The sequence below is a fragment of the Pezoporus flaviventris genome, unplaced genomic scaffold (genome assembly GCF_033815535.1).
Source record: "Pezoporus flaviventris isolate CSIRO_AGI_PZ_B2104156 unplaced genomic scaffold, CSIRO_AGI_Pfla_v1 ptg000001l, whole genome shotgun sequence".
Taxonomy (NCBI): domain Eukaryota; kingdom Metazoa; phylum Chordata; class Aves; order Psittaciformes; family Psittacidae; genus Pezoporus; species Pezoporus flaviventris.
The window spans coordinates 42,054,320-42,081,702 of record NW_026892549.1 but is presented as its reverse complement, the minus strand read 5'-3'; the positions used below and the strand labels follow the sequence as shown (position 1 = coordinate 42,081,702).

The 27,383-nt window shown below is 36.6% G+C and overlaps 1 protein-coding gene across 2 annotated transcripts in view; it reads right to left on the bottom strand.

Annotated features, from left to right (window-relative positions):
- Nucleotides 1-27,383, bottom strand: part of AGPS (alkylglycerone phosphate synthase) — an 80,538-nt gene that overhangs the window by 15,481 nt on the left and 37,674 nt on the right. For both annotated transcript variants that reach the window (XM_061454299.1, XM_061454290.1), the window contains exons 2-14: nucleotides 25,292-25,381; nucleotides 22,737-22,827; nucleotides 19,401-19,521; nucleotides 19,245-19,319; nucleotides 17,509-17,580; nucleotides 15,600-15,679; nucleotides 13,428-13,508; nucleotides 11,402-11,527; nucleotides 9,256-9,364; nucleotides 8,714-8,841; nucleotides 6,131-6,182; nucleotides 3,743-3,819; nucleotides 819-931 (exon numbers count right to left, since the gene is read on the bottom strand). In XM_061454299.1, coding sequence (XP_061310283.1) covers nucleotides 819-931; nucleotides 3,743-3,819; nucleotides 6,131-6,182; nucleotides 8,714-8,841; nucleotides 9,256-9,364; nucleotides 11,402-11,527; nucleotides 13,428-13,508; nucleotides 15,600-15,679; nucleotides 17,509-17,580; nucleotides 19,245-19,319; nucleotides 19,401-19,521; nucleotides 22,737-22,811 — 1,109 coding nt within the window. In that variant the 5' untranslated portion in view covers nucleotides 22,812-22,827; nucleotides 25,292-25,381. The remainder of the gene's footprint in view (nucleotides 1-818; nucleotides 932-3,742; nucleotides 3,820-6,130; nucleotides 6,183-8,713; nucleotides 8,842-9,255; nucleotides 9,365-11,401; nucleotides 11,528-13,427; nucleotides 13,509-15,599; nucleotides 15,680-17,508; nucleotides 17,581-19,244; nucleotides 19,320-19,400; nucleotides 19,522-22,736; nucleotides 22,828-25,291; nucleotides 25,382-27,383) is intronic.

The following is a 27,383-nucleotide window of genomic DNA, read 5'->3' as shown; positions in this document are numbered from 1 at the left end:
ATACGACATTACAATAAATAAAGTGCTCTTTAAGATAATAGCAACATTATTCTCATACGAGCAAACTGCTCATGTGAAATCCCACTTTTATAAGGTATTTTTAAGTGGTAGAATGAAAGCACAATGAAAACAAATTTCAGAAAGGATAGCCTTGAAATGCATAAAACAATACTTATATATATTTGAATAGTTAATAACACTAGCAATAACTTTCTTAAAAGAAACAAGTATACTCTTCATAAATCCCACTTAATGGTTTTCAGTCATGCTTAATCAAAGCAGAAGGACAGAAGCTACCTGCTCACTATTCAGCCAATTTCCAATGAATGTTTTCTGTTCCTTTATAACAACAGAAAACAGACTGTGGGACAGAAATTCACTGCATTCCTTTAACTAAATACAAAACCCTCTTGAACAAGCTTCTTATATGTTCACATAAATTCTGCAAGGATTTAATATTACCCATATGATTTTTGTCTTCCCCTTCTGCAGTTAAAATACAGTCTAGTACTGCAAAGCATTTCCATTCCTAGAAGCTATTATAATGGCTAGTTTCCATTTTAATAACATTAATTCTACGTTTAGTCAAATACTTACTTTTCTGCAATACAGAGCTGAAGTTTTCCAGTAAAGTTACCCATTAAGGGTTAGCACAAGCCATATATATTGAACATTCAGTAGCTAGTTGATTATTGCAACTTCAAACTAATAAATTGAGAACATACTATACAGTAATCACTAAAACATGGCAATCCTGTTTTTTTTTCCTGAACAGTTAACTTTCAGTTTCATATGAAAAAGTTTTTTGACAAGCATACCCAAACTTGGTGGCAATATCATAGACTTGCTTTTCATGCTGAAGAACTTTCTCTCTGTCACCTTCAAAGAGTAAGGTAGCTACACACAGTATGTTGGGATCAAATCCTTTAAACTGCAAAGACAGAAAGCTTCACATTATATGGTGGAATACAAGTTCTGACTTTTCAAATACATAGCATGTGCTCTGGTTAATAAGTGGTGTTGCAAGTAAGAGGGAAAGATTAGCAAAAAACATATCTTTCAAAAATTCACTCCCAAAACAATCTCAAGTTTGTCCTTGACAGGACCAGCATTCACAAGCCCACTGAAGTAACAGTTATTATCTCTGTCACCTTTTTTTCTCCTGTTAAAAAGCCAGACAGACGTAAAAACTGCCTACAGGTGCTGAAGAAACAACAGGTCTTAACTGCTTTAGCATTCAGGAGACACTTGTATTCTACCAACTATTCTTGTGTTAAAGCAGGAAGATGACTGTGATGACCATATATCACTGTTCTCAAAATAGTTGTACCAGAGAATCCCTATGCTGGGAAAAGCACTATGGAAGGAAAATAACTTCTAAACTTGTGGGAGGGAACATATCCCAGTGAAAATGAGGAGAAAACTATTAAAGGTTTAACAGTAATGCAATGAGGCTGTATGTATGGCTTTGTTTCAGGAGTAACAATCAAGATTCATCTCTCTGCAACTGGTCCAAAAAGCACCTTACTTATTTTCTACATACCTTTTTTTTCCTGTTATTAATTAGCTCCTGTGAACTACCACTAATAAGCAGGTTTCAGATAGAATGAAGAGGAATATAAAGTTGCAATAAATCTTAATACTCTTTACCCTTTTTAAGTATCCTAAATAATTAAATTTTTACAACTATTCTTAATATGCATATTGACCAACAATTATTTTTTTAAAGCCTTTCCCTTCCCAGTGGCATTCATCTTTTCCAGCCTACTATGCTTGTGGTAACTTGTTACTTAAGCATCAAAGTTGTATTTAGTGACATAAATAATCAAGAGAATCAAATTCATCCTTTATGCACAACAGCTATGCAGAGAAAAATCCCAGGTACTTGCTATTCCTTTTATTAGTCCCTTAATGGAATAGATATACTGTACTGGAAGTTAACTGAAGGTACCAGAAGGGTTCAAAAAACCAGCATGGAGGCAAAGTATCAGGGTGGCTAAGTCCTCCAGCCAAATCTGCTTGTTAAGACCCAGTTATAGACATCCAAATTTCTGAAATGGATACTGTATCCTACCACCCCCAAAATAAACCAGAATAGCATCATGAAAACCACTGTGAAACAGAATATACCTTGGAAGGAAAAAGATATTTTTCATTAGTCCTACAAAAACAGCATAGCTAACAACTAGAAAACTATTGTTACTACAGTGATAAACTACAAGGATAGGAATAAAGGATGCTGTTTACAGTCCCTTGTTCTAGAACCACTTGTATTTCATCTAGCATGAATCCTTTCAGTCTATTCTGCCATCTTTTGGCTGTGATACTCAGGTAACAATTTATGGCTGTCTTTAAGAGGCACCGGAGGAACTAGCTACAGTGTGAACTAGTAGACAAACAATGCCTAGAATATTCATCTATCAGTGAACAGTCCCAAACTACATGGAAGAGTAAACATGGGAGAGAAAGACTTCATCCCTATTAAGTGGCATCTGTTGAACAACTACACTTTTCAATAAAAGAATGAAGTGTTAATCTGATGTTTACTCCCTTCCCCAGGGAGCAATTCACAGATGAAGCATAAAACACATTTGAGCATCTTGGTCCCAGAAACACTTGCTGTATCAGCCTCAAGGGACTGTGCCCTGACGTAAGAGCTTCAGACTGGTCACCAACCTAAACTGCCTGGATCAGTATAACATAGCATTGTTCTTATTTCTCCATGGTTTTCCTCCTGCAGAGCTGGAAGAATTTGAATTGCCATACAACATCCCCTGGTGACACAGTATCTCAAGTGGAAGAGGTGATGCTTGTTGCCAGATACAGAAGAAGGAGGTATTCCTAACAAGGATTGTTTCAAACCAACAGCTGTCTTGTTACCAAAATCTTTACTGCAGCAGATCTGGGAAGGCAGGCAAGAGTTTTGGGCTATCTCTAGAATTAATAGGTATTCCCTAACAAAGTAAGCCCCAAGACACATGGTATTTTCAATTTCAGTAGCTCAAGAAAAAGCAACATAATCGGTATTAGCCACTGTCTCAAATAAGCCTACTCCTTGAAGACACTCATAAGATCAGAATGGAATGTTTGTCTTCCTAACAGTTATCTAAAAGCAGGATAATGCTGTTTATTTGCTGTAATTTGAATACCCAGGAACTCCCTAGTTAGCTAATTTGGAGGAAAAAACCCACAGTAACAAAACAAATGATTTAATACAAAAACCTAGGTGAAATAATTTTAGCACCAGATAATTCTGAATTAAAGAATATTCATTAAGAGTTATTCCAGAAAGACTGTAAGAACACTTTACACAGGCAATTCAAGACAAGCATTTTGATGTCCTTCTAAAATTCTAGTTCACTGTAATAACAAGGTATATCATGCTGTGATAAAATCTGGGAAGAGGAAAAGATAAAATGTTAGCCCTGCTCCATCAGTATTAACTGATTAACAGCGGTCTTCAAGCTAGATAAACTGGTTTCAATCAGTAGCTCATTATTAGACAAGGCATATTAATCTCATCTACACATATGACCAGTGAGAAAAGCTCTTGTGGAACGACTCCTCAAACATATAATCTCTTTTTTGATTAAACCACCTTGAGAATCTTGAGTTATCTGATACAACAATGTGGGATATGTTACACTCAAACTCATCTACATTAGAGACAGTCTACCAATGAGTTCTTTGACTGTATGAATAACATGTAAAGTTCCAAACAGTATTAAACCCCCGAAGTTACCTTTGTGATGTAGAATTTTTTCAGTCCATCCAAAAATGATGTAAAAATGGAAGCAACTTGTGGTTTAAGAGCATGACCTTTGGTAAAAAGTGGAAAAAGGTGTGTTAAGGCAACAGTGCTCTTAAAATTCCTACTTCAATGTGCAAATAAAGCACAGCTTAGTAGTCAGAGTTGCAAGAATCACTTGGAGAGCTTTAATTATCATAATTGAAGAGACTTCACTCATTTAGAAGATGATTTAGGAACATGTTTTTATTATTTTTTCTTTAAAAGGCATACATACAACTGTGCACAAATATTCCATTTAGCACTTCAATTAAGGCTGCCCTAGTTTAGATCTTTACAAATATATGGCACATGGAAAATTTTAAAAGAGTACCTCATTAGTTTTTACACTACAAAACTAAGCAAAATCAGTGACCTTTTTTAAAGTTATGCCAAAACCACTGAAACCAGTAGCCAAAAATGGTGCAAGTTGGGAGTTAAGCAATTTTTTTCTTAACGGTTATGTCACTTGTGCAAAATTTCCTACATAAAGCTAGTAATTGCTTCCTTAATCAGATACAGGGAACTAAAATTACCAGGATATATAAATGGTGTCTTGGAGTCTGTTAAATTAACATCTCTGCCTCAGGACTGGGTTTAATTGAGATTAAAGTCTTTTACTGTTTGCTCCATTGTTTTCAGTCACAAGCAACTTCTGAACTCCCATTACTGCTTCACTATAGCCGTCTCACATCTGGCCTACACGCTGTGAGCCCAATTCATAAAAAAGTTATGCACCATTTACATGATACTTCCTTCTAAAATACTTCACAAAGTATTTCCTCCTGAATAAAGCACGAACTTAAGCAAATGATTACTCTCCTTCCCTCTTTGGCACTCTCCCTGCAGATAAAACAAACCCCCAGGAGTACACCTCCAAGCACACTTAAGTAAGCATAACAAAAAAGCACCATATAACAAAAGGACATGAATTTATTAAGCCACAAACTGTAAAAACTATTGGATTTAAGCTTACCTAATAATGGCTACAAGAAAATTCTATATTAACACACCGGAAATTATACTTTGCAGGTGAATGTATAAGCTACAACCTCAAATCAAAGGAGATTTATTTATTCGGTGTTTGGTTTAAAGCCTGTAATTAGCCAAGCTTCTTCCCAATTAAAAAAGTAAAATGTACGTCTTCCACTGAACATATGTCGTGGTTTAAACTGCTGAACCCAGGACAACATATCTGAGAGAACATGTGTAGCAAAAAAAGAGTGACATAAGCAAGCAGCAAGGCTTGCTGAAAGTCAAGATTCATCACTGAGGTTTCTACCCAAAGGAAGTTTCAAAAATTCTGACTTACTCAAGTGGTAGTAAATTAGGAGGTTTTCAAGGTCAGCCACACTTCACATTTTCATCTTCCAAGTACAATTGAAATAGCATGGTCTATGCAAGACCTTCAAGTTCTGTTAACTGTTAGCTTTTAGGTAGCGGAACTTCAGGTTCTCCTCAAGAATACCTTGACCCAAAACATATCTGTGTTCTTCCTACAGTTAGATGTGACAGCTTTCCTTAAGAACTGCTCAAAAACGATTGCTCTGCATGTCTGATATTGTCCTATTTAGGTATTTTAACTAGTTGAAATTTCACAAAATCTTTGTGTTTAGTAATCTTCTAGTAGCTTCACTGACTTTCTATACTTAAAGCCTTCAGCTTAGTTCTATTTGCATACACTTATGGCATTTACTATGTCTAAGCTTCTCTTAAAAAAGAGACAACTCAGTTTGGACAAGTCTGTCATCACCTCTCTCCCATCAAAACAATCATTGTCACATCAGATTATTTTCTGATAATTATCAGAATTATAATTCTAATTCTGCTACTTCTAAGGAGTCTGTTTACCATTTGGTTCCTTTGTATTTCACAGAAACATGACAATCAACTTACCTTCAAAATAAGGTGCCCGCATTCTGATAATTTTTTTCATCATATCCAACTTCTCATTAGTACACTTAGAAAGAAAATGTTTCATATATTGCACACTATAACACAAAACTATAATCTCTGCTCCTTATGGTAAAACAGAGGAAGCACCTCCACAATTTCAAACTCTGCAGTAGACTATATGCTAAGAATAGAAAAGTAGCAAAAAAAATTCTCATGTATTTATATGCAGAGCATGGCTCTTAACTGACTGTTGTAGTTGATACTGTTTTCCCAGGGACAAAACCAGGCTTTTGTTCCTGAAAGTACACACTGTGGCATTATCTGGCATTTGAACTTCGGGCTCATTGTCCTAGTTTTGAGGAACAGAACTACCTAAAACAGACGTAAGTAACTAAAAAGCAAAACCCCTGGAAAGAGATATTTATCTGAGAATGTCTACATACTTACCAAACTGAAATTGTGCATTGTCAACAAGGCGAATTGATGCAGGAGCACATCTCTTGAGGGCCAAGTTAGGGGAACAAGAGGGAGGAAGAAAAAAAAAAGAAGATTATGTACATAGTTTTGCTAACATTCACTACAATTCAGTTTTTATTTAAGAATACAATACAAGAAAGCACTTGGATACCAGAGACCTATGGTCATCATCATAATTGAAAAGCAGTGACTATAAGCTTGTTTTCACTTGAATAGCAACATTTATTAGGTATGTCTAGATATAACGCATTGAGAATTTTAGGTTTAGCATCAAGCCAACAAAAGTGTAGTCCAAAGACCTTTGGCCTTCAAGTATTGAGTAGTTTTCTAAATTGCCATATGCACTAAAGATGCCATAGTTGATTAGAATACCAAGCTTATATTAGTATGTAATCAAAGAAATACATTACGAATTCATTGAAAAAGTCTAATTCTCTACAGTTTTACTTCTAACCATGATGTTACACAGATTAATCTGATACTATGCCCCATCCCTGGCAGCATTCACAGCCAGACTGGATAGGGCTTTGAGCAACCTGGTCTAGTGGAGGAGAGGGTGTCCCTGCCTATGGCAGGGGCGGTTGGAACTAGGTGACACTTAAGGTCCCTTCTAACCCAAAATGTTCTATGTTTCTATGTTACTGTGATATGGAATATCCCTTTGGTCAATTTGGGTCAGCTGTCCCAACTGCATTCCCTCCCAGCCTCTTGTCTGCTTCCAACCTACTGGCTGGTGGGGAAAAGCATGAAAAATAAGAGAAAGTCTTTACAGTGTGTACATGCTTTTCAGCCAAAACACTGGTGTGTTAACACTGTTTTGGTCATAAGTACAAAATGCATCACCACTTGGGCTGTTATGAAGAAAATTAACTCCATCGCAATCAGACCCAGTACATTAATGCTCTGCCATCAGACTGCAATTAAAATCCCTATCTGGGTCCAACCTACATTCTGCACTGTACAGAAATCTGAAAAAACAGATTGCCCTCAATTAGGCAAGCTTCTCATCACGCATATGCCCACATCATGTACCTGTGATAGCTATGGCCAGTCATACTGACATGTATGGCCAGAGGAACATGACGAAGCCTGAATTTTAGGCTATTCTCATCTAATCACATAATTATGGAAGTATGTCTCTACCACTGATATGCTCACCCTCCATAATATCAGTACTCTATACCTTATCACACAATAGGAAAAAAGAACATGAAGAACCAAGATAGCTCACCAGGCAGGCTGACAGAAGACAGCTAGATGAGTGGTTTTAAATGAGAACCAAACCACCCATATCCTGCAGGTTGGTTATTCTTACATTAAAAGTAGATCAACACAGATAAGAAACAGCTTTTCAGATAACAATCATTGTAATTACTACCAAGATTGATGCAAAGGGCAACAGAAGAGGAGTAAGTACTTCAGGCTAAAGTAAGCAGTGAAACAGCAGCAGTAGCTTAAAAATGGAGCAATGTTAAGTGGCTAATAGTGCCTTTTTTTCCTCCTTTTCTACCTAAGCCCACAGCTAGGAAAAGGATACTAGTTACTTCACTGACTTAAAATGTTGTTCAGCCACATGATTAGGCATTCCCAAACAGTCTGCTTAGATACCTTTAACAGGAAGAACAAGCACTAGCAGTAGAAGCATGAAAGAAGAACTGGCAAGTGCTGCTGACTAGCATATACATGTCATTCACATACCAGTTTGAACATCTGGCTTGGAACATTAAGTCATTAATTTAGACCAATCACTGGAAAAAATGTAAAGCTGTGTTTAGTTTGGCATTAATTAAAACATTTCTGAAATTACTTCCCCAACTCAGGGTATATTCCACCATTCACAGAAATTATTTGATATGTTCTGCACAGAGCAAAGAGAAATTAGTCTAAGATAGCAAAGAAAGAGGCTAGTGTAAGATTTGCTTTGAAGCATAGCTATGAGGAAAAGTTATTATGCAATTTGGATATGCATGTCTGGGTTTTGCTACCTGAAAACTATCTGATCACACTATGCAGAAGGATCCACTTAAATACTACACTGTAAGCACAATTCCACCTCAAAACATCCAGCTCACCTGAAAATGTCACTATGCTTTAAGAAGTATTTTCTAAACATAGGCCATATCCTTCAACTGCATAACTTCAGGTCCTTTGTCACTTCAGAACCATACATTCAACTGCCTTTTACTTGCAAGCTGCAACTTAATTCCTTTAAATACTGGTTCCTTTTACATAGTCCTGAATTAATCTGAGGATAAAGCTCTCCGTTGAAGGAGATGCAAAGCCAAATTTTCTGTGCCAAGATATGGAAATAACTCTCATTGAAAAAAAGATATCAAAAGGCACAGCCATGTTTGGCTCAGTATATCAAGCAAATTCAGAACACACTCAAGCCTCAACTGCATAATTTCCAAAAGCCTCATGGACCGTATACACTTCATGGGGTTCATATCTCAAATCCTTGGTTATCAGTTGCCAGAAATACTACAGCATCAGCACATCACTAGTGCTAGAATCTGTGCCCTTGACTGAAGTCAACATCCAGCTTTTCTTTACCTGCTTTGCCACTTCCCTTAAGCAGGCCACCCCTCGTTCAAAGTTAGGGAAGACCACAGAGCCATACTTCTGGTATTCAGGGACTGGGCGAATCTTTATCGTAACTTCAGTAACCACTCCAAGAGTCCCTTCAGGAAGAAAGAAGAACTGAGTAAAGTATTGCAAGATGTACTTCTTGCAAGTTACCCAACTTAAATGTTTACCAGGATGTCTTAAGTTAACATAAACCAGAAATCCCAAGAGTTCAGTAGTAGGTGATGTATTCTTGACTATTTACATGGTAAACTCTCACAGACCCTCTAAATCACTATGTTTGTTAGTAGACTTGTAGGCTAACTACACAGATCTGTTTTAAGCACTGTTCAGAGTTGCTTAACTTCATAGTCTTAAGGTCTTAATTTATTACCTTAACAGAAGAAATTCATGCCTGCATAATGCTACCCATAGACACAGTAGAAGCCACAGCATAAAGATGGTCAAATCATCAGGCCATTACAGAAGCTGAATAAAGATGTGGTTACATTAAATTGTTATGTCTATACCTTCAGATCCCATAATGAAGTGATGGATATCAGGTCCTGTTGACATGCGAGGTACTTGGCAGTTTTTCTCTACTATTCCTCTGGGAGTTACCATTTTTATGTGAATCACCTGTTCAAACAATATGCAACAACAATCAATATTAGCATTAAACACAATGGGTTTTTGTACAGTATTTATTTTCTACAAAATATCATACAGTACAGCTTTGTAGACTTCAAACATCCTGTAGGCAGCCCAAAGAACTTTTGGGATAATGCAAAGACTATTGCAATTACAATAACACAACACAGTTTGCCCACACAACAGACTGCTTCCAGTTCTGTAACAAATCAAATCAGCTGTTGGCTACATGCTGACAATACAAGTTAAAACTGTTTCGTTTCTCAGTGCGGGTAGTACTTTATGAATATTAGGATTTTATTCCAGAACATACAGAGGAAGAAAAGTGAGGGTTTAAATTCTGCTTAACTTTTGCTTTAGAACTGCTGCTTGATAAAGCTAATATAATTTATTGTTTGCTACACAAATATTTCTATTAGTAGGAAAGACAAAAAGCTTAATGAAATAGATTATCAACATTAAATCAGCAATAAGGCATACATATGTAAGGCTAGAAAGTTGTATATTTTGAAATGTTTTTCAAATGTTATTATATCCAGCTTTATCCATGCACATGCAATACAGAGCCTAGATATGTTTTTTTTAATCCTTTATTCTATTTTATATGAAAGAAGTGGGGGGTTGGGTTTTTAAGTGAAGCCTTTAAGTGGAGCCAAAATAACTGAATTTCAATTAATAGCTTTAAAACTTTTAAGCACAGGTAGCCAAGTAATTTTCATCCTGCTTAGAGTTATTCAAGAATTTAATTACATGCTGTTTATGAACTGTTGATTCTGCAGTAAAGTGGATTTTGGGCCGCTTACGCAACACACCGTTTCTAGATATAAACTTTCCTCAGAAAGTAAACACTTCCCTGAAAGCTTCTCACTGTGCCATTTAGAAACTCATGAACTGTTCTGAATCAATTTTCAATCCTATTTCCTCCTAATGAAAATTTCAGGAGCTGCCGTAGCCTAAAGATATGTTTCCATCACAGAAAAGCCTTCTGCTTCACATCTATCAGTACAAGCAAAACTATACCATTCAAACACTACAAGCAGTAGGCGACAGATGACAGACAGTTTGTAAGTGCTAGTAGTTTTAGTTTAGCCAGGCCTACTGAATAAAATCAGTGTAGCTCCTGCCAAGCTCAGTTACTGATAGTAAAGTGTCATGCCTGTGCCTGGAACAAATATGTCTGTGCTATGAGCTAATGAAAAAGCCTGAGATTATGGGGATACATTACCTAGAGTGTGCTGCAAGAAAGAAGGGAAAAACCCACGTGTGCAAGAGCACAAGTACGAACTACAAGAGAAAGCTGGAAGTCTGAAGCAAAAAGGCAAAGTCTGAACAGCGATGATTTTAAGTTCAGTATGTTCAATATATCTGTTATAACAGAGAAGGCTGATTTTTAAATCAAAGTATACACTTTAAAAAACAAATTACCTGGGTTAAAGATGATCTATTTTTATGCTTAAAATGGGTTCAGGAGTAGAATGCTGCCAATGCTTCCTTCCTCAGTGTTCCTACAGACCATGTGGTGACATTAGATTTCACTATTGTACTTCCACATGGTCAATTAGATCAGCCTACTGATATGAAAAACTACTAGCCCAGGGGAGGTAGGAAAAGAGAAAGAGCTAGTTTGATATCAGTTAGATGATCCAACTAGACTACTTCAGGAATACACAATGTGTAGGAGAGAACATGGGTCTTTCGCAATTACCTGGAATGTTTAAACAAGTTTATTACATTGGATTAATAGAGAGCACAAAATAGTGGAAGAAGGCACCAGAGCCAGGAGAGGGTAACAATTCCTTAAGCTAGCCAGTGAATACCAAAATGAAATTGGCTTTTAGTACTAATAATCCTTATCACTCATCTAATACCAAAGGCAAGAAAACAACCATTTCAGTTAAGATTTGATGCCAAAACCGTATTATTTAAGAGAACCACAGTTTATTACCCCTTTTTCCTCATTGTGAGTCACTATAAGGGTTAAACTTCCAAACAGAATAATTAGAAAAAAGTATCAGAATTATTTACCATATCTTCAATGTTTCCATAGATGGTTTTTTTCATGCCTGATGCTCGTGTTGCTACCCATCCTCCTAGTGAGCTGAACTCCATGGAGTCTGGTTCATGGCCTGTACAGAAGCCACTTTCAGCAAGCTAAAGAAAGGAAAAAAAGTATTCTACAGATGGAGTACTAGCATTTGCTTAGTACTCCAAATCTCAATATGCTAGGTTTTGAGGTTGGTTTTGGGGTGGGTGTGTCTGTGGGGTTTTGGGCTTTTTTTTTAAAGCATCCTGACCACATCCCCATATATCCTAACACAAGTTTTGTCTTTGACATGCAAATGAAATGCAAATTAATTCTGTTTCAACTGTGCATACATTGTGCTATGTATTGAAATACAATACTCCCCCGATGTTTTAAAACTAAGACTGCTATAGTTCATAAGAAGGTACAAATTCAATTATACACAGAAAAAAACCTACAACTAACTGCCAACTTTGCACAAATGCTGCCAATAAATAAGGTACTTAATCTCTTGTTCTTTCTATCCTAATGTGATATACAGCAGGTCTGCAGAAAATGTGAGCAAATTGCCTGTACTTAATTCTCTCAAGAAGTGATGTGTTTTAATATACAGCCATCTGGTTGGGCTTCCTGTATGCAACGCGGTCAACTATTTGTGATGCAGATCACACATTCCTGTACACTAAGTAGTCACTTGTTTCTCATTTTTCTGTATTAACTTGGCTTTGCCATCTGTACAGCACCTGAGGTTCATTTGATGCCCTCGGAATTGCAACAGCAAAACTGCTGGGCGGGAAGAATTAAAGACCCAGTAGTCTCACATTAAGTGATAACTGTGTTAGTGCATTTGAGATCATCAATTTGCACTGACCAACTGATAATAATTGTGTTGGACATCGGTATTTAAATATACCACATAATGTGGATCATTAACTATGTTCTGTCGTACAAAGCAGCTCCAACTTAAATGATTGAAAGCCACTTCTATGTAATGTCTGTGGTGATTCATCTAGCTCATGGTCCTCTCTCACACCAGAGAGATCTTGTGGCTTTATATGCTTACTGGTCATATATTAAGAAAGAGTTTAAACTTGCACCCTCCTCAGTCTCCAAGTTGACAAGAAATTTGCTTCAGTTACAACTTGCCAATTTCCACAGGTTGTATAAACACTTTTCTATAGAGCCCACTAATATCTGGAGTTTTCATCCAGCAGAAAAGTATCTTAATTACACTAGAGTCACTAGCTGAGAGACAAAAATGTGACATGTACATTGCTTTTGAATGCCTCATTATAACATGTACAGCCTAACTTTTGTCAAATACCAGGTTTTCCAAACCCATTACTTGCTTAGAATTGGCTCTTAATTTTTAGTTACTAAGGTTCATGATACCTGTAAATGAGATAGCTTAAGTAACTTCAACACCCACAGAGTGAGGAACACATTAAGAGGCACCAATCTCTTCTCTGCAAGGTAATACCTAGATAATGCTGGCAAAGCCTCTTACAGCAACAGAAGTTAGCCTCCAATCCAAAGCCTACTTAATACTGGCAAGCTGCAAACCAAACAAACCTTTCCGTTTTCTCTTTGTACAGTCCAAATGTATATCTATCTGCACTTCTGTGGAAGTCTGCATTGGCATTAACTGTAATATTAAAACATACTTATGCTCAGCTTGTACTACACAAAACAAGCACAATTTGGACTCCTAGTTTTAATCACATCTGATTTGCCAGTAATACCAGAATTCTAGTAGATATAATAAGTTTTTAAAATTAATATACACTTCAGGTAGATGAGCTGATTTTATTGTATTCTTCACAGGTTGAAGGAATTGCATAGAAATCCTTATGTACTCAGAGTCACTCCGTATATTAAAAATATGGTTTACATCTATTGCATGTAATGCTTACCATACCAGTCTGCATGAAAACAATCAAGAATCAAGATAGAATTCAATGATTTAGAGAAGACATGAGGAACAGCTAATAATTGAGAAATACTAAATGCTTAACTAATTAAAAATACCTGGTTTTCCAGATCTTGACCAACAATGCCAGCTTCCACACAAGCTGTTAAGTTTTTCTCATCTATCCAGAGAATCCGATTCTGTTGAAAAGCCAATCAAAACTAAGAATCAGTGTTAAAGATTTCTATTTCCTTCCCTTTACTATTAATACAATTTCAGTTATTACAGCAGTGGAAGCTGAGCCTCCTCACTCTGTCAAACAGCTGCACAACAGGTTACACTTTATGAAATCACCACATACCTATTAGTCAATTTATGCTAAGAATGCTTACAGAAATAATATAGAAAAGCCAGAAAGCATTAAATTGAAACTCTTACAGAAGTTAAGCAATACAGTGATTTTTCAAAGTTAGTGATTGAAGGTGCCTGAATCTATCTGAACATTAAGTATACACCAAGAAAAGTATTCTTAAACATACTTCATGGGTTAAAAAGATCACATTCAGTTATTCCAGGTCAGCTCTTGGATTTTGATACAGTACGCTAGAAGCAAGATATACTACAGGATGACAGAGTAGGTACATGCTTTAGAAATTTAAGATACTTGGAAGGATTGTATCATTTTGCCTGATGAGACACTCACTGTCCCATCAGTATATTCTACTAAACAGGAAAAGTAGTAAATGCTGTAAGTTACACAGTGCACTAAGCATGATTGTCAATGAGGACAATCCATGTGAAGGAGAAACTTGGAAACAAAAATAATAAACATATAGTTTTAGTTTTGTTTATAGTAAAGACACTACAGAAGCTTCATCTTCTGCTCCTCATTCTTACTAGGTACACTTCTGGCATACTTTATAATTTGCGCATTAATATTGTTAAAAAGGAGAATAACTCCAGCTTCCCTTAATTTTTCAACTGACAGAAACATGGACATCTTCTAGTCCAAGTTAAACCCTGCTTTAAAGCAGCTGTCTCCCCTCGCAACAGGAGCTAATTATTCAAAGCCAGCTATTTCAAATTTATTCAAAGCTATATTCAAAATTATTCTGGGCTAATTATTCAAAGCCAGCTATTTCAGCTCCTTTCAGACACTCAGCTTCAGCATAAACTGTTTAAATAATTTAAGATGTTTGTATTTTTATGTAATGTAGACCCTACCTACAAGACAAAAATACCTATTAGCTGCCTATTAAAATAGTAAAGCTTAGCCAATCATCTTAACTGCTCTGAGACACACAGATTTTAACTCTGACAATGCTTCTTTTCAATTTAATTTCCTTATTTTCCCTCCTCATTAAAAATTACAAGAACTGGCTGGCAGAATACAGACGTAAGCAGTCCACTTTCTGACCTGGTGCACACTTTAATACCTAGCTGACAAAAGCATGTGTTCTGCCACCTTTGTAGAACAAGATCACTTTGTAATCAGATAAGCTTGTCATTTCTCAGTGTAACAGAAGCACCACTGAGCAAGCAGAGAAAATGAAGCCAAAACCCAGGTCTTACCTTCAAGGCTAAAGGAGTTAATTAGCTCAGCCAGTGCTCAGGGGCAATAGAGCCTTACATCAAAGACATGGAGCTGTTTCTGAAGCATCTTATTACAGTGTAACCATAAAACTACTATTTAAAAAGTGTAAAGCTCTTTCATAATGGGAAGATGAAAACCGCACTAAATTTTAAAGAACTTTATTTTTGGACTGCCGTAAAACTATAAAATTCACATTCTCAAGATGGTAGCTATACAAAAATCTAGGTGTTCTTTTCTTTAAAGTTGATCCTTCAAGTTGATTTATAGATACTACATCACCTTACCAACCTTTAAGTATTTTTAAGTCTGCAAAAAGGTAAAATTTGCAATAAAAGGCTAGGAGGAAGTTATTTGTTATTTAACTTCACATACAAGTTCCAACAGAAAAGAACAGTAGCTTCTTCTCATTTACTCTTAAAGCTGCTATAAGAAGGCTTAACAGTGGTTTTTTACTTATTAAATACCTACAGGTCATACGAAGTAGTACAGGGCTAACATCAGTAAAAAAAAAAAACACAAAAAACAACACTTAAACAGAAGGAGTAACAATTTAATCATGTATGTTACAAAGTAGTACTTCCATCCCTATTTTATTCTTACAAAGAAAGGTCATTCTCTAGTGATCACCATTCCAAGTAACCACAGGATAATTAAAAAAAACACCCCCAAACAAACATTAAAAAATTGAGACATGTACCATTTGTGATGTATCCAGCGAGACAATTGTTCTTTTTTCTTCTTCAGGACATTCAAGGGCACTAGATACACTCGTCCCTCCTGCAAATATGAGAGTGACACTGATCATAAAATCCTCTGGTAGCTTTTCTTCATGTAACATCCTCCTTTCCCTCCTTTCTGTTATTGAACTTAATAAAGTAAGACTACTGAAGTTAACTGTTTGAGGCTAGTGATTAGCCTTTTAGGGTTGCCTCTTCTTCCAAATGGAGTTTCACAAAATCAAGGCAGCACTCAAGATAACAATGATTTAACCACACTTGATAACAAACCATAAAATTCTGTGACCATCTCAGCTGCTTCTGTTAAGTCCAGAATAGATTCTTAAAACAAGGGAAGATGAGAAATAAAGGCCATTAAAGAAACAGAGACAGCTATGGGCTTATAGATAGTCTTTTGAGATCACTACGGAAGGCACTATACTTCTACCTAAAAAGTTTGCTTAAGAGGTCCACCTAATACAGGTATTTGATACTTCTCTGAAAGCAAGAAACAGAAAGGATACAACTCATAAAAAAAAAACAACAAAAAAGGATAAAGCCAAATGTCCAACTTCACCCAAGGTTTCTGATGTATCTTTACAGGATGTCACAGAACACCCTCCAAGAAGCCTCTGGCTTCTCAAAGACTACAAAGGATACTAAAGAGATCCACAGGAAGCTACAAGAGAACAGCCAATGGCAAGTACAGACACAGCACCAACTAATAAAACACTCTCCAAGAGCAGTAAAGCCCATAACCTTCATTTCCAGTGGTAGGAGAGGTGGCATTTTCCTTCAATACCAAACCCTATAGTAATAACTCCAGAAGCTGACCATAGTTTAGTATAAGCATACTTGGAAAGCAAACTAAATCTCTTTCTCTATCCTGGTCAGCAAAGAAAAGATAGTCAATATTACTACCTTCTGCTATACCAATTTACTAGTACCAAAACCGACTTGTTACAGAGAGTGTTGCAGCTCTCCAGATACAGCTAGAAAGGTTGAGAGGGTTTTAGGGAAAAGACAATACCAAAATAATAGAGCTGGTTTCAGTGACATGCTCATCTTCTCAAACAGTAAACGTCCTTCCTACAGGGGCTACACTCTTTCAGCATAAGCAAGTACCAAGCAACACACAGATTTCTCATAGAATTAAGAGTTCTTGACAAAAACCTTCTCACAGAATAAGCTCATAAAAGACAACACCCCATGCTCTCTGAAAACACAGTAACTCACCACTCTACCTCAGCAAGCTTAGAGGATAAAGCATCCACAAGTAAGAACCTGATGTCCTTCAGAAACTCTATAGGCTAAGGACACAGATTACAGAGGCCTTTACCTGTACTCTGTACCTGGAACATTTCCCAAAAAACTCATCACAGGAGTCTCTACTCTAACTTTCGGACTGAACAATGTCTAAAAGGCAATTAGAATTATGGTTAATAATTTTGCAATATGGTCTCACAATTCTCCCTGGACCTATGAGCTTCAACAGTACTACGAAAAAAAACTTTTTTATACGTGGGCTTTGTTAACAGAGCACAAATAACACATCAAAAAGCATGACACCTCTAACTGACATTTTAATCTCTTATTTCCTAGAAGGCTTCCAAGACAGGGGTAGACTTCAGCTTCATGCAGTCACTCCTCTTGCACATTTCAATATTCAAGATGTTGACATACCTTTAACGACTTCCACTAAATTGTATATAGCAGCTTTTAATGCTGCAGGATCATAAAAAAAAGACCACACATAACATACTAGCAGAAGAGCCCCAACTATGGAATTATTGTTACAATACATTACCAAGATCACATATTTAAATTGAATTCAAGTAGAATACATTTTCACTAGTAGAGTTAAACAGAGTTGAGATTTCCAACACTTACCGCCAAATGGTATTATGCAGAGATTGTGTTTGCAGGCTAATTCCACAATTTTAACTACATCTTCATGGCAAACTAAAAAAGTCCAAACAGTTAAACAGGATTTGTGCTTAGTACTGTTTTATATGCTTAGTACTAAATATTGCAGTCTGAATAAGCAGCAGCTCTATTTCTAACACCAGCAAAGAAGACATTTCAAAGCATCAGGCACTAAATACAAGCTAGGCTTAGAAGTATCAGCCTAAAGTTTAGACCTGAAACAATTCTACACTTGAAGAACTGAGTACAAACCTTAGTCTCCTGCTCTGCTCATGGACTGACACCTTCTGCAAAATTCTGAGGGCTATCAAACTGTTAACAATTACTCTAGGTACCTTGGAGAACATACCAAACTTAAAGCTTTTATTGAAAATTGGCTGTCCAATTTATTTTAAGCAAAAGTAAGTCTCTTCTGAGCCCTGAATAACACATCTTTTTCTTCCTCACTGACATTCAGTTTTGAAAGTAGAGTTGCTGGTGAAATTTACTTTTTCAGAATGCTTTCTGTATCTGGTCAGAGAAGGAAGCAGAAATGCTTGTGCACAGGCAAGAAAAAAGGATCAAAAAAAACAACCTCAAATACAGTGCATACATGAGTTCGTGCAAACAGCAGAGAATGAGCAGGACTCAATAAATAGGTGTACGAACCCCTGCTACTTCGCTCTTGCCATACAGAGCGGCTTTCAACAAAGGTAGTCAATCATTTCATTTCAGTTGCTTTTGGAGCTGCACAAAATAAAGCTGCGGCAAGTGCAGTTCATAGTCACCAGTGCTGTCATATCAATACCTGTCCTCAAGTAATCAGCTGTATCTTATAGTGCCTCTTTTTAAGCTTCCCGTATGTGATTTTTTTTCCCCTAAATAAAGGAAGCAAAATTGAGCTAAGACTAAGCTCTTCTCAGAAATTTTAGGGTTTCTAACGCAGCACAGCTATCAAAGTATTAGAAGAGTTACAAACAGCAAGGAGTTGGATTCATGCTGAACAGATGTTGACAGGTACTTAGATCTAATGAGTTTTTTGTTAGCTACATGGAAAGTAATTCCCAGTGATGAGAAACACATCTCAAGTAGAAAAGTCACACAAGTGTGCAAACAGTCATATCAGTTTAAGTATTTGTATTCTACTAGATAGAAGCAAGCATATTTTCTGCTACATATTATCTACAACAGCTTTAGTTATAACTCTTTTTAAAGTGGGCCTAGCCTGTACTCAGCTTGCACTGCTCTTTCTTCAAGTCAATAATCCTTTGTGAAGTGTTCTGATAGGAGTTACAGGTGTTATGCTTTTTTTTGCTGAAGTACAGTGTGTCATAAAACAAAGCTCTTTAAATACAAACATTTCACTAACCCTCTATCATCATGTACTCCTTTAAAAAAGCCAACAAGGTTCAGACTGCCATTTAGACAACTATTCTTGGTGAACATATAAGTTCAAATTACACTGTGGTTACCCAAGTCATTAATTTAACTGTCAACAGAAACTTCAGCTATATTTAATAAATTTGATTTCCCCACAGAATGATAGGATTTCACAGGCACAACCTGCAATCCAGATGTTAAACAATCATGAATTACCATTCATGATAAAATTCCTCCAATTTCTGTAAAGACAAGCGAAGAACTTGCCCATGACAAGAAAGCACAGGAGTTCAGTAAACAACAGCCTCCCAGATCAGAAGGCAGAATATAACAGAGCTTACCAGGCCATACAACTATATCAGGAACTCGCTTAAACATTCCTTCCCTGAGTATAAATATCTCATGTAGGCAGTGACCTGAAACACAAACAATAAGTTAACAAGTTCAAACAGGGACGCATCAAAAGCAACACAATTATATAAATTAAGTTCTCTTACCATGAGCTCTGAATACCCTATCTTCTGCATCCTGTGAGTATGAGATTTTAGTGGCTCTAAGATCCTGAAGAAATTCTTCTTTTACAATGGATGGAGGTACATCATTAACATTTAAGGTTGCCTACAAGAAAATAAGTTCATTAAGAGTCCCTCAAGTCTGAGAAGAACTGAAAGTTTTTTACTACTGCACCTATTATTTTAAATACACTAAAATCGGGAGTTGCAGAAAAATCAGTTAAAGCATAGTGCAGTGTGCTCAAAGTTCTGTCATGAAAACCTTGCTGGCAAATTAACCAACATCACTTTCAACTCAAAGAGAAGAGTATGTTTACAATTTTGGTATAAAGCTATCAGAGAAGACTATGGGCTGCTAATAACACATGAGAGAGCTTTCTTACAAACATACCACCAAAACGCATTTTGTACTAAGTGTTCCACATAGTCAAAGAAACTTGGACCTTTTTTTGAACGAGCCTAACCTATGCTTCTTCACAACTACAAAGAAAACCGAATTCACTTCTCTCACCTTCTGAAGTTTCAGTTTCCTTCTACAAAAAAGAGGGGATATTCACCCATTCAAGTTTTTTTCTCCCGAAATGGAGTTTTCCCTACTTTTGCTCTATATAACCTCCAGAATAGTTGACACTTTTTGCCAAAAAGTGTATTTTATTTTAAGGTAAAAGCTTAGAGGATAGCACCAGTTACCAAGCTAACAGCAAGAAAAATAGACATTGCCTCCCATCTGCCACCACAGCAGCACTCTTCTGAATGGCTTAAGTCTCGAAGTCATGAGAGCTGAAGAAGGGAAGATTCAAACTTGAACAGGCAAGTTTTTGGGTAGTTCAGAGATTCACAGTGATGGAATTGGCCTACTAGCGTCCACCATACAAGAAACTATGGAAGATTACATAGAGATTAGGAATATTTACAGGGATAATTCAGACATAGTATCTACATGAGCTACATCTACGACTGATCGTTAACATTTATAGAGGTTCAAAATGCTAAGTGTTTGTTTCAGAGTTTTCATATGGGACACATGACCTAATAAAAATACAGTTTTAACAATTTGTCTTCAGGAAGAGGATATGCGCTGTTCTGGCTTGCTTTAAGGATAATATTATACTTGAAAAAAGGTGTCAGACATCCGAGAAAAAAGTTTTTCCCTCCAACTTAGTCACTTTGTCACCTACAAACAAGGAAATTGAAATTAAATGTTGTTCAGGTGAGAGGCACAACAATACTGATAGATCATGATTTTAGGGGGCAGTCAGGTCTTGGATTACTGCTCTAAACTCTTGCTATTCTGCTATCAATGCAGAATCACAGTGCTGTTTGCTAACCCAAAAACAGAGCTCTGACAAACTTGAGAAACATAAACAAGCAAATAGGTACCAAATACAGATCTTTAACCTACTTTTAAAAAAACCTTGCTAGCTTTGCTTATATTTTCTATTTTAAACTTCTGTTTCTTCATGGGTTTCCACAGACAAAACTATTTCATATTATTTCAAGTTGAACACCAAGTGCTGAAAGATCTTTGTTCACCAAGAGAAACATAAACTACTTAAAAGTTGTAACAATTAATTACTCGCATATGGTTTTAAGTATCCTGATTTTTATCTCCCTGTGACAAGTATTTTAATGTTAGTTTGTCTTCAAGATTCAAATGGTCATATTCATCTATAAAAACCTTCTGCACAAAGCCAAACTAAAATACACCTTTATTCTTATCGGACTGACATATTTTAAGATTTGTGCACTGAAAGGCTAGACAGGAAGCCTGTGTGAACTTGGTCTAAACTGCTGTCCAAGTCTGAAATAAAAAACATTATCAAGCCTTGATCACGACAGAAGCAGGTACCTTAACGGTTGTCAATTACAGCAGAAAAGTTGCATGCAACAGGAACCCTCCAGTCTCACACAACACAGACAGGAAGAGATGAGCTAGAAAGACAAATGGACCAAGAGATCCCTTCCCTACTACTGTTCCTGTAAACAAGTTTCGTTATGCTCTGATGACAGTAGAAGGTAAAAACACAATACAGCATGACAAATTAAAGTATAAACTAGGAACTATGACACACTGAAAATGAGGGACCTGAAGAAGTAGCTGAGAATAGCTATAAGAAGTCCAGATATATACTGGAGACTCCAGTGTCCTATTCTGTGTCAAGGCAGCCAGCCTGTTTCAGATTGCACCAAGAACATCAGAACCAGAGCAGCACGATGTTAACAGGAAAGCATTCAACGTTGCTGGAAGATCTCCTTAAGAACTGGTTTGCAAGACATGCTGTGGGATCAAGACACTAATCAAGAATCCTTCCTTATCCTCCACTTCTACTTCATTCTATATGTCCCTCACATGTAGAAAGAGAACAATAGCTCTCAAGACCTCTGGTCACAGCAAGTTAATGCATTTGCCAGTTAAGACCAAGACCAGTCCTGGTTAAGGAAAACATATCAAGATGATTTTTTTCAAATTACACTGGCAGATGAAAAAACATCTTTATTAACAAGAGAAGACTGAAGAAACATTCAGGTTTTTAGGCCCTATGAGACTACCTACTTCAGAGAAAATGCAATCTTGAACTCACTCAAGAAATGGGGAAAACTTACCCAAAGCAGGGTTGCTAAAGTCACTGTGCAAGCACAGCCTGCTTCCAACACTGTTTAAGCATCTATCTAGTCAGGAAACTGCAGCCTCAAAGGAATTAATGTTAGCAGGGAGTCAGCTCTCCCAACTAACACAAGTTAATCTTTTTAAAAAGCAAAATATGGGTGCTTCACAAAACCCAGAACATTCCAAATGTGGGTTTTTTTCTGAAAATATTCAGCTCAATTTTGAGTATTCTGGCAGCCACTTTTCAGCACCCAGACATTAAAAAAAATTTACTGTCAAATAAGAACTTTGATTTCATACATACACTGAAAACACAGCACAATTAACTTCACTGTATCTTCTGTCTTTGCTATCATGAACACCACTTAAGTTGTATAAACAATTCTCCCTAGGCTAACAGTTTCCACTACCTTGAAGAGCAACCTGCACACAAGGACAAAAACCTCTGAGTTGGAAACTTTCATTCCAATAAAAGTATCACCAGTTAAAGTGGAACCACAAATTATGCAAAGTCACTGAAGGTTTCACATAGTAGTTCTACATCAATTTTTCTCTTTTTTCCCAAAAAAAAACCCTGAGGTACCAATACACTATATTTAAATCAATTATGTGCAACATGACCTACAGGACAACAGCCGAATTACCTTTAACAGTGTGGTCTTGACTATCACCAAGACAAGTGTTCAAAGGAACTGGTTCAGCTATTTACTTACTCTAGAGGTAGTTTTGTGATCCAGACTGGCTCCAAAGGTTTTTTCCATCCATTCCTTAAAAGTTGGTAATACCATACCACCTAATCTGTACCTGAAAAGTCAATATTACACAGGGTCATTTTAGATTAAATGACTGCATGTCAGATACACTTCTTTTGATTCTGTGTATGCACAAAAGTTATTTCCAATTCTTTACCTACAAGCCTGCAGACCTTCTAACCATTCAGTTTTCATGTAACTGCACATTTCATTGTATTTAACTGTTCTGTACTCCATGCAAAATCAAATCACCATCATCTTAAGTATTACTTTTCTGCATGATCTTTGGGAATCATAGAATATGGCTTCTGAGATATCCCAAACTTCCTTCCACCCCCTCTTCACTTTTAAGAAAGGTCTCTTCCTTTCAGTAGTGTGGAAAGCAGTATCACAGTTTACATGCCAGTTATAGGTAGAGGACGTGTTTATGGACACACTACCATGTGAACAGCAGTCTCAGAGACCTTACGTATTGTCATGACAAGCAGTGTTAAAGGTTCTTCCCTCATAATCAGAACGCAGAATAAGAAGTAAAGGGCAGGGTTTGATCACTGTCCAGGACAGATCAGGAGTGCAGTTTGCCACACACTGGTACTAGGACCAGTTATATATAAAGTCTTCATCAGTGATCTGGATTCATTAGTGGAATATTCAACTAGATGAATATTAAGCAACTTTGTGGAGACAGATACTACACATATAGGAACTCGGGACTTTAAAAAACCTGAGCGAACAAATGAAGATGGAAAATAATAGATAGACAATTGCAAAGCCATGCACCCACCCCCCAAAAAAGGCATTACTTGCACATTCAGCAGAATGTAGTGGAGCTAGAGAGGGTTCAGAGAACAACTGTAGAGGCCAAGGGACCTCACAAGCAGAGACTAAAGGGCCCAAGATTCCTCAGCATCGACAGAGAGCAGATTATTTGAGGACACAACTCATAATCAATAAAGCAGCAGATAGGCCAAAGAACTACCACTCACCTAATCCTGCAACACAGTAAAGGATATTTGGTTTAAAACAAGTACATTACACAACAGCAACATGGAACTTGCTGCCATGGGATGCTGTAGAGGCAGACAGTTATCAGCAGACTTGAAAGCTGTTAGACAAATTTATGGACAACAGATCTATAAGTAGACACTAAAAGGATGCAGCATCTTCAACATCATTGCAGATGCCTATTCTCCTGTTTCCACTCCAAACACTCTCCTTTTGCCACTGTGACAAACTTTTCCATAGAAACTACAATGATGTGGCCCAACAGGGCATTTCTAATATTATCTAGCAGAGAGGCAGAATGCAGATGGGGAGAAAAAACTGCCATTCTCCTCCCATTTTAGAATAGTGACTGGTAGGTACTTATCAGTCAAACAGCAGCCTCAATGCTTCCTGCTGAAAAATAAAACAATCCAAGTCTAGCCCTTTACTGTTTTTATCTTCACACTGCCTGGATTTTCTGTGCAGCATAACCTATCCCACATAAACTAAAAACATCAGATGAAAGAATGAGTGACAAAGTGGTAAGAGTCAGGATCCTGGCAAAAGGAGAGAGATCACCAATATCTCCCTAAATATTATACAGCGAATTGAAGCGCCTAAGACAAGACTTTGCATAAGCTCCCTTCCAACCCAAACCATTCTATGATTCTAAGACTGAAGTGCTCAACATGCCAATTAGGTTTTCTCAGCTTTGACTCAAACTAGCTCAATGCTAGTTCACAAACTCAAAGACCAGGAAGGAAATTTTCTGAAGTACAGTACTTATTTCAGACTTATTTCTTTTCCCTATTCTTTTCATGTATTTTTTAAACCAGGGAAGACATAGCAAGACTGATTTCCAATGACAGAGAAAGTAAGATGTCAAGCGCCAGGCCTAAACCTCCTGAAAGAAAGATCCCCAAGTAGACTTAATTTTAATATCATTTCCTCAAAAAAAAAAACAAAACCCAAATTTCTCAGAAAAACAAGCTTGCTATGCAAAGTGCTAGTACGTACTAAATCAGAAGTGTTGCCACTAAAGAACATACAACTGATAAGCAATTTTTATTTTAAAAATAAAAACCTCAGGGGATAAAGTAGCTCTGTGCACAACAGTTAAACGCAAACTGGAAAGTTTAATAAAGCAACTTGATGTTTGAGATCCTCAAAACTGCACAGACCTGCTGCATGTCACTAAGGCTTTATAACATGGTGCACATTCTTAGTTTGAATCCATTCTCCAAGGGAAATTTAATGCACAGAGTATATCAAGTTAGAGAACACTCCATTAATTTATCTTTATCATACTTTTAATAAACCTTTCAATAAGCCACCCCACCTATTTCACGACACAGTAGGCTACTGTGCATAGAATCCAGTAAACCTGTTAAGTACAGAGCAACTAATGACCTATTCTATGAGATAAAGCAAGGTTTTTTGCCTTCTTTGGATAAACTGAACAGTGAATGTTTTAAACTCTTTTCAAAGAGTTACTAAATAAGATATTTCCTTTATATAAATTTTCAACTTGCCTTTTTCCTGTGAATTCTGCTTGACCCTTCTTGTTGAAGATGAATTTGGAGTCATTATAACCCCATCCATTCCATTTCAGAAGTTCTTGCCTTAAAGGGAGAAATATATGTAAGACTGTTAGCATATTGTAAGCCCAAAGGCAGTTACATGCCTTTGGAAACAGTTTTATCAGATAGCAGTTGAAGAACTCAAGTACATATCCAAAAGTGCACAGCTTAATAGAGCTAAAAGTAATTCTGCAGCCACAACCATTACTTTTTCAGATTGCATCCTAAGACTTGAAAGACAGGATGCTTTATAAAAACAACCACCAGCTTGGAGTCAATGCATATGGTATGGTGATAGTCTCAAATCCAGAAGAGTAATAGCTGAAAGATGCCTATGTTTAAATCTATACATAAATACTAACACACAAATAGGTAACGGATAAATATTTTCAGAATGAAAAAGGCATTTAGCATTATTATTCTCTGTCAAGAAAATAATTTTAAATTTCAGGGTTTTAATGTTACTACTAAAATCCCACTGCACTCTTAATAGCATTCACTTGATAAGGAACTCTCAGACATTTGATTGAAAATACATTATGGAAAGTAAAAAACACAGCCAAAACTAAAACCAACCCAACAAAAACAAACCTTAAGAACTGCAGGAATAACATACCAAATACAACCAGAATGTACCACCGTAAGATAGGAAACATTAAAAAACCCAAACCCACAACTGCCAAAATACAACCGCAAAACTGAAATGCCTTAAGGACAAACATACCAAAACAAGACGATCTCTTAATTAGGATGAAGTTTTGAGAAGTGTATCAATGTAAACCTATTTAAGACTTAGGGATATACAAAGAATAATTACACATTACTCTAACTTTGCTTAAAAAGTTTGCAAATTATTTACATTAGAAATTAAGTACCAACCTAAACCATGAGTATCAGTTATAAAAAGGCATACTGAAGAAGTCTGAAAGCAGATGATTTACCCCACTCTGCTATACAGAATGTAGATCTTATGCTTTGACTGTATAACATAACCAGGGGTGACCATTTCACAAAGACCTCAGGATTCAGAGAAAGCACTGCCTCAAGTCAGTTGTAACTCAAGCATTATACCCAAGATAACTGGGTGACGACTGATTACCAAAGGTCTTTTTTATAAAGATAATATTAACATAGATTGCTACTGTGTCATAAATATACTTGGCTTAATTAAAATTCATTTTCTTCAAGCTGCCTGCACACAAGGTTTTAATTAATCAAATGGAAAAAAAGACATGAACATGTATTTCATTACAATGTTTGAACTGGACATTTCAACAAGCCTCTGACAAATCTGGCACTTCAAGCAAGCTTTAGCAGTTTACTGGGTATTGAAAGAGCTCTATACAGCTTTGTGAAATAGCCAATCTATATTGTTCTTTCACACTGAGGAACTGATTCTAAAATTTCAGCCAAAATTAAACTGTTTGAGCAGACAATTGTCCAGATACAGAAGCCCCTCTATTTGGCTGCCTTCTCTCTCAATAGACTTGATCTTTACACATGTAGTGGCCACACAGAAAAGGACATAGGTCTACTCATGTTTGATAGCACAGGACTGCACTGTGCTATCGTACCAACATGAAAGATTATGAAAAAGTGTTCTTAATGGACATTATGCAGGCTTGCCTTTTTTTACATATTATATATATATATATTCTGTATATGTATATTTATCAATATTATATACATTTATAGGAAACTCCAGGAAGACGCTGAATTGTTCCAAGCTGAGAAAAAGCTGACACAGAATAGGCCAACTCAGAAGCATTTATTTTATTCTTTTATTCTTTTAAACTAAATGTCTCACCACTGCAGTCCTCCTCAAGGCAGGATTTCTCCCTCTGCTGACTAAATGTAGTATTTCTATACACCCAATCTCTGTAGTTTGTTACATCCTGTGAAGTCAGCACAGACATATTAAGAAGTGAAATTTGAGGAAGGCTCAAGCAGCTTCCCCCCCAGTTTAGACAGGTAAGTCCTCTCACAAGGCAGTGCTGAAATAAGTATGCCAACTATGACACATGAAACAGGCTAGAAAAACTAG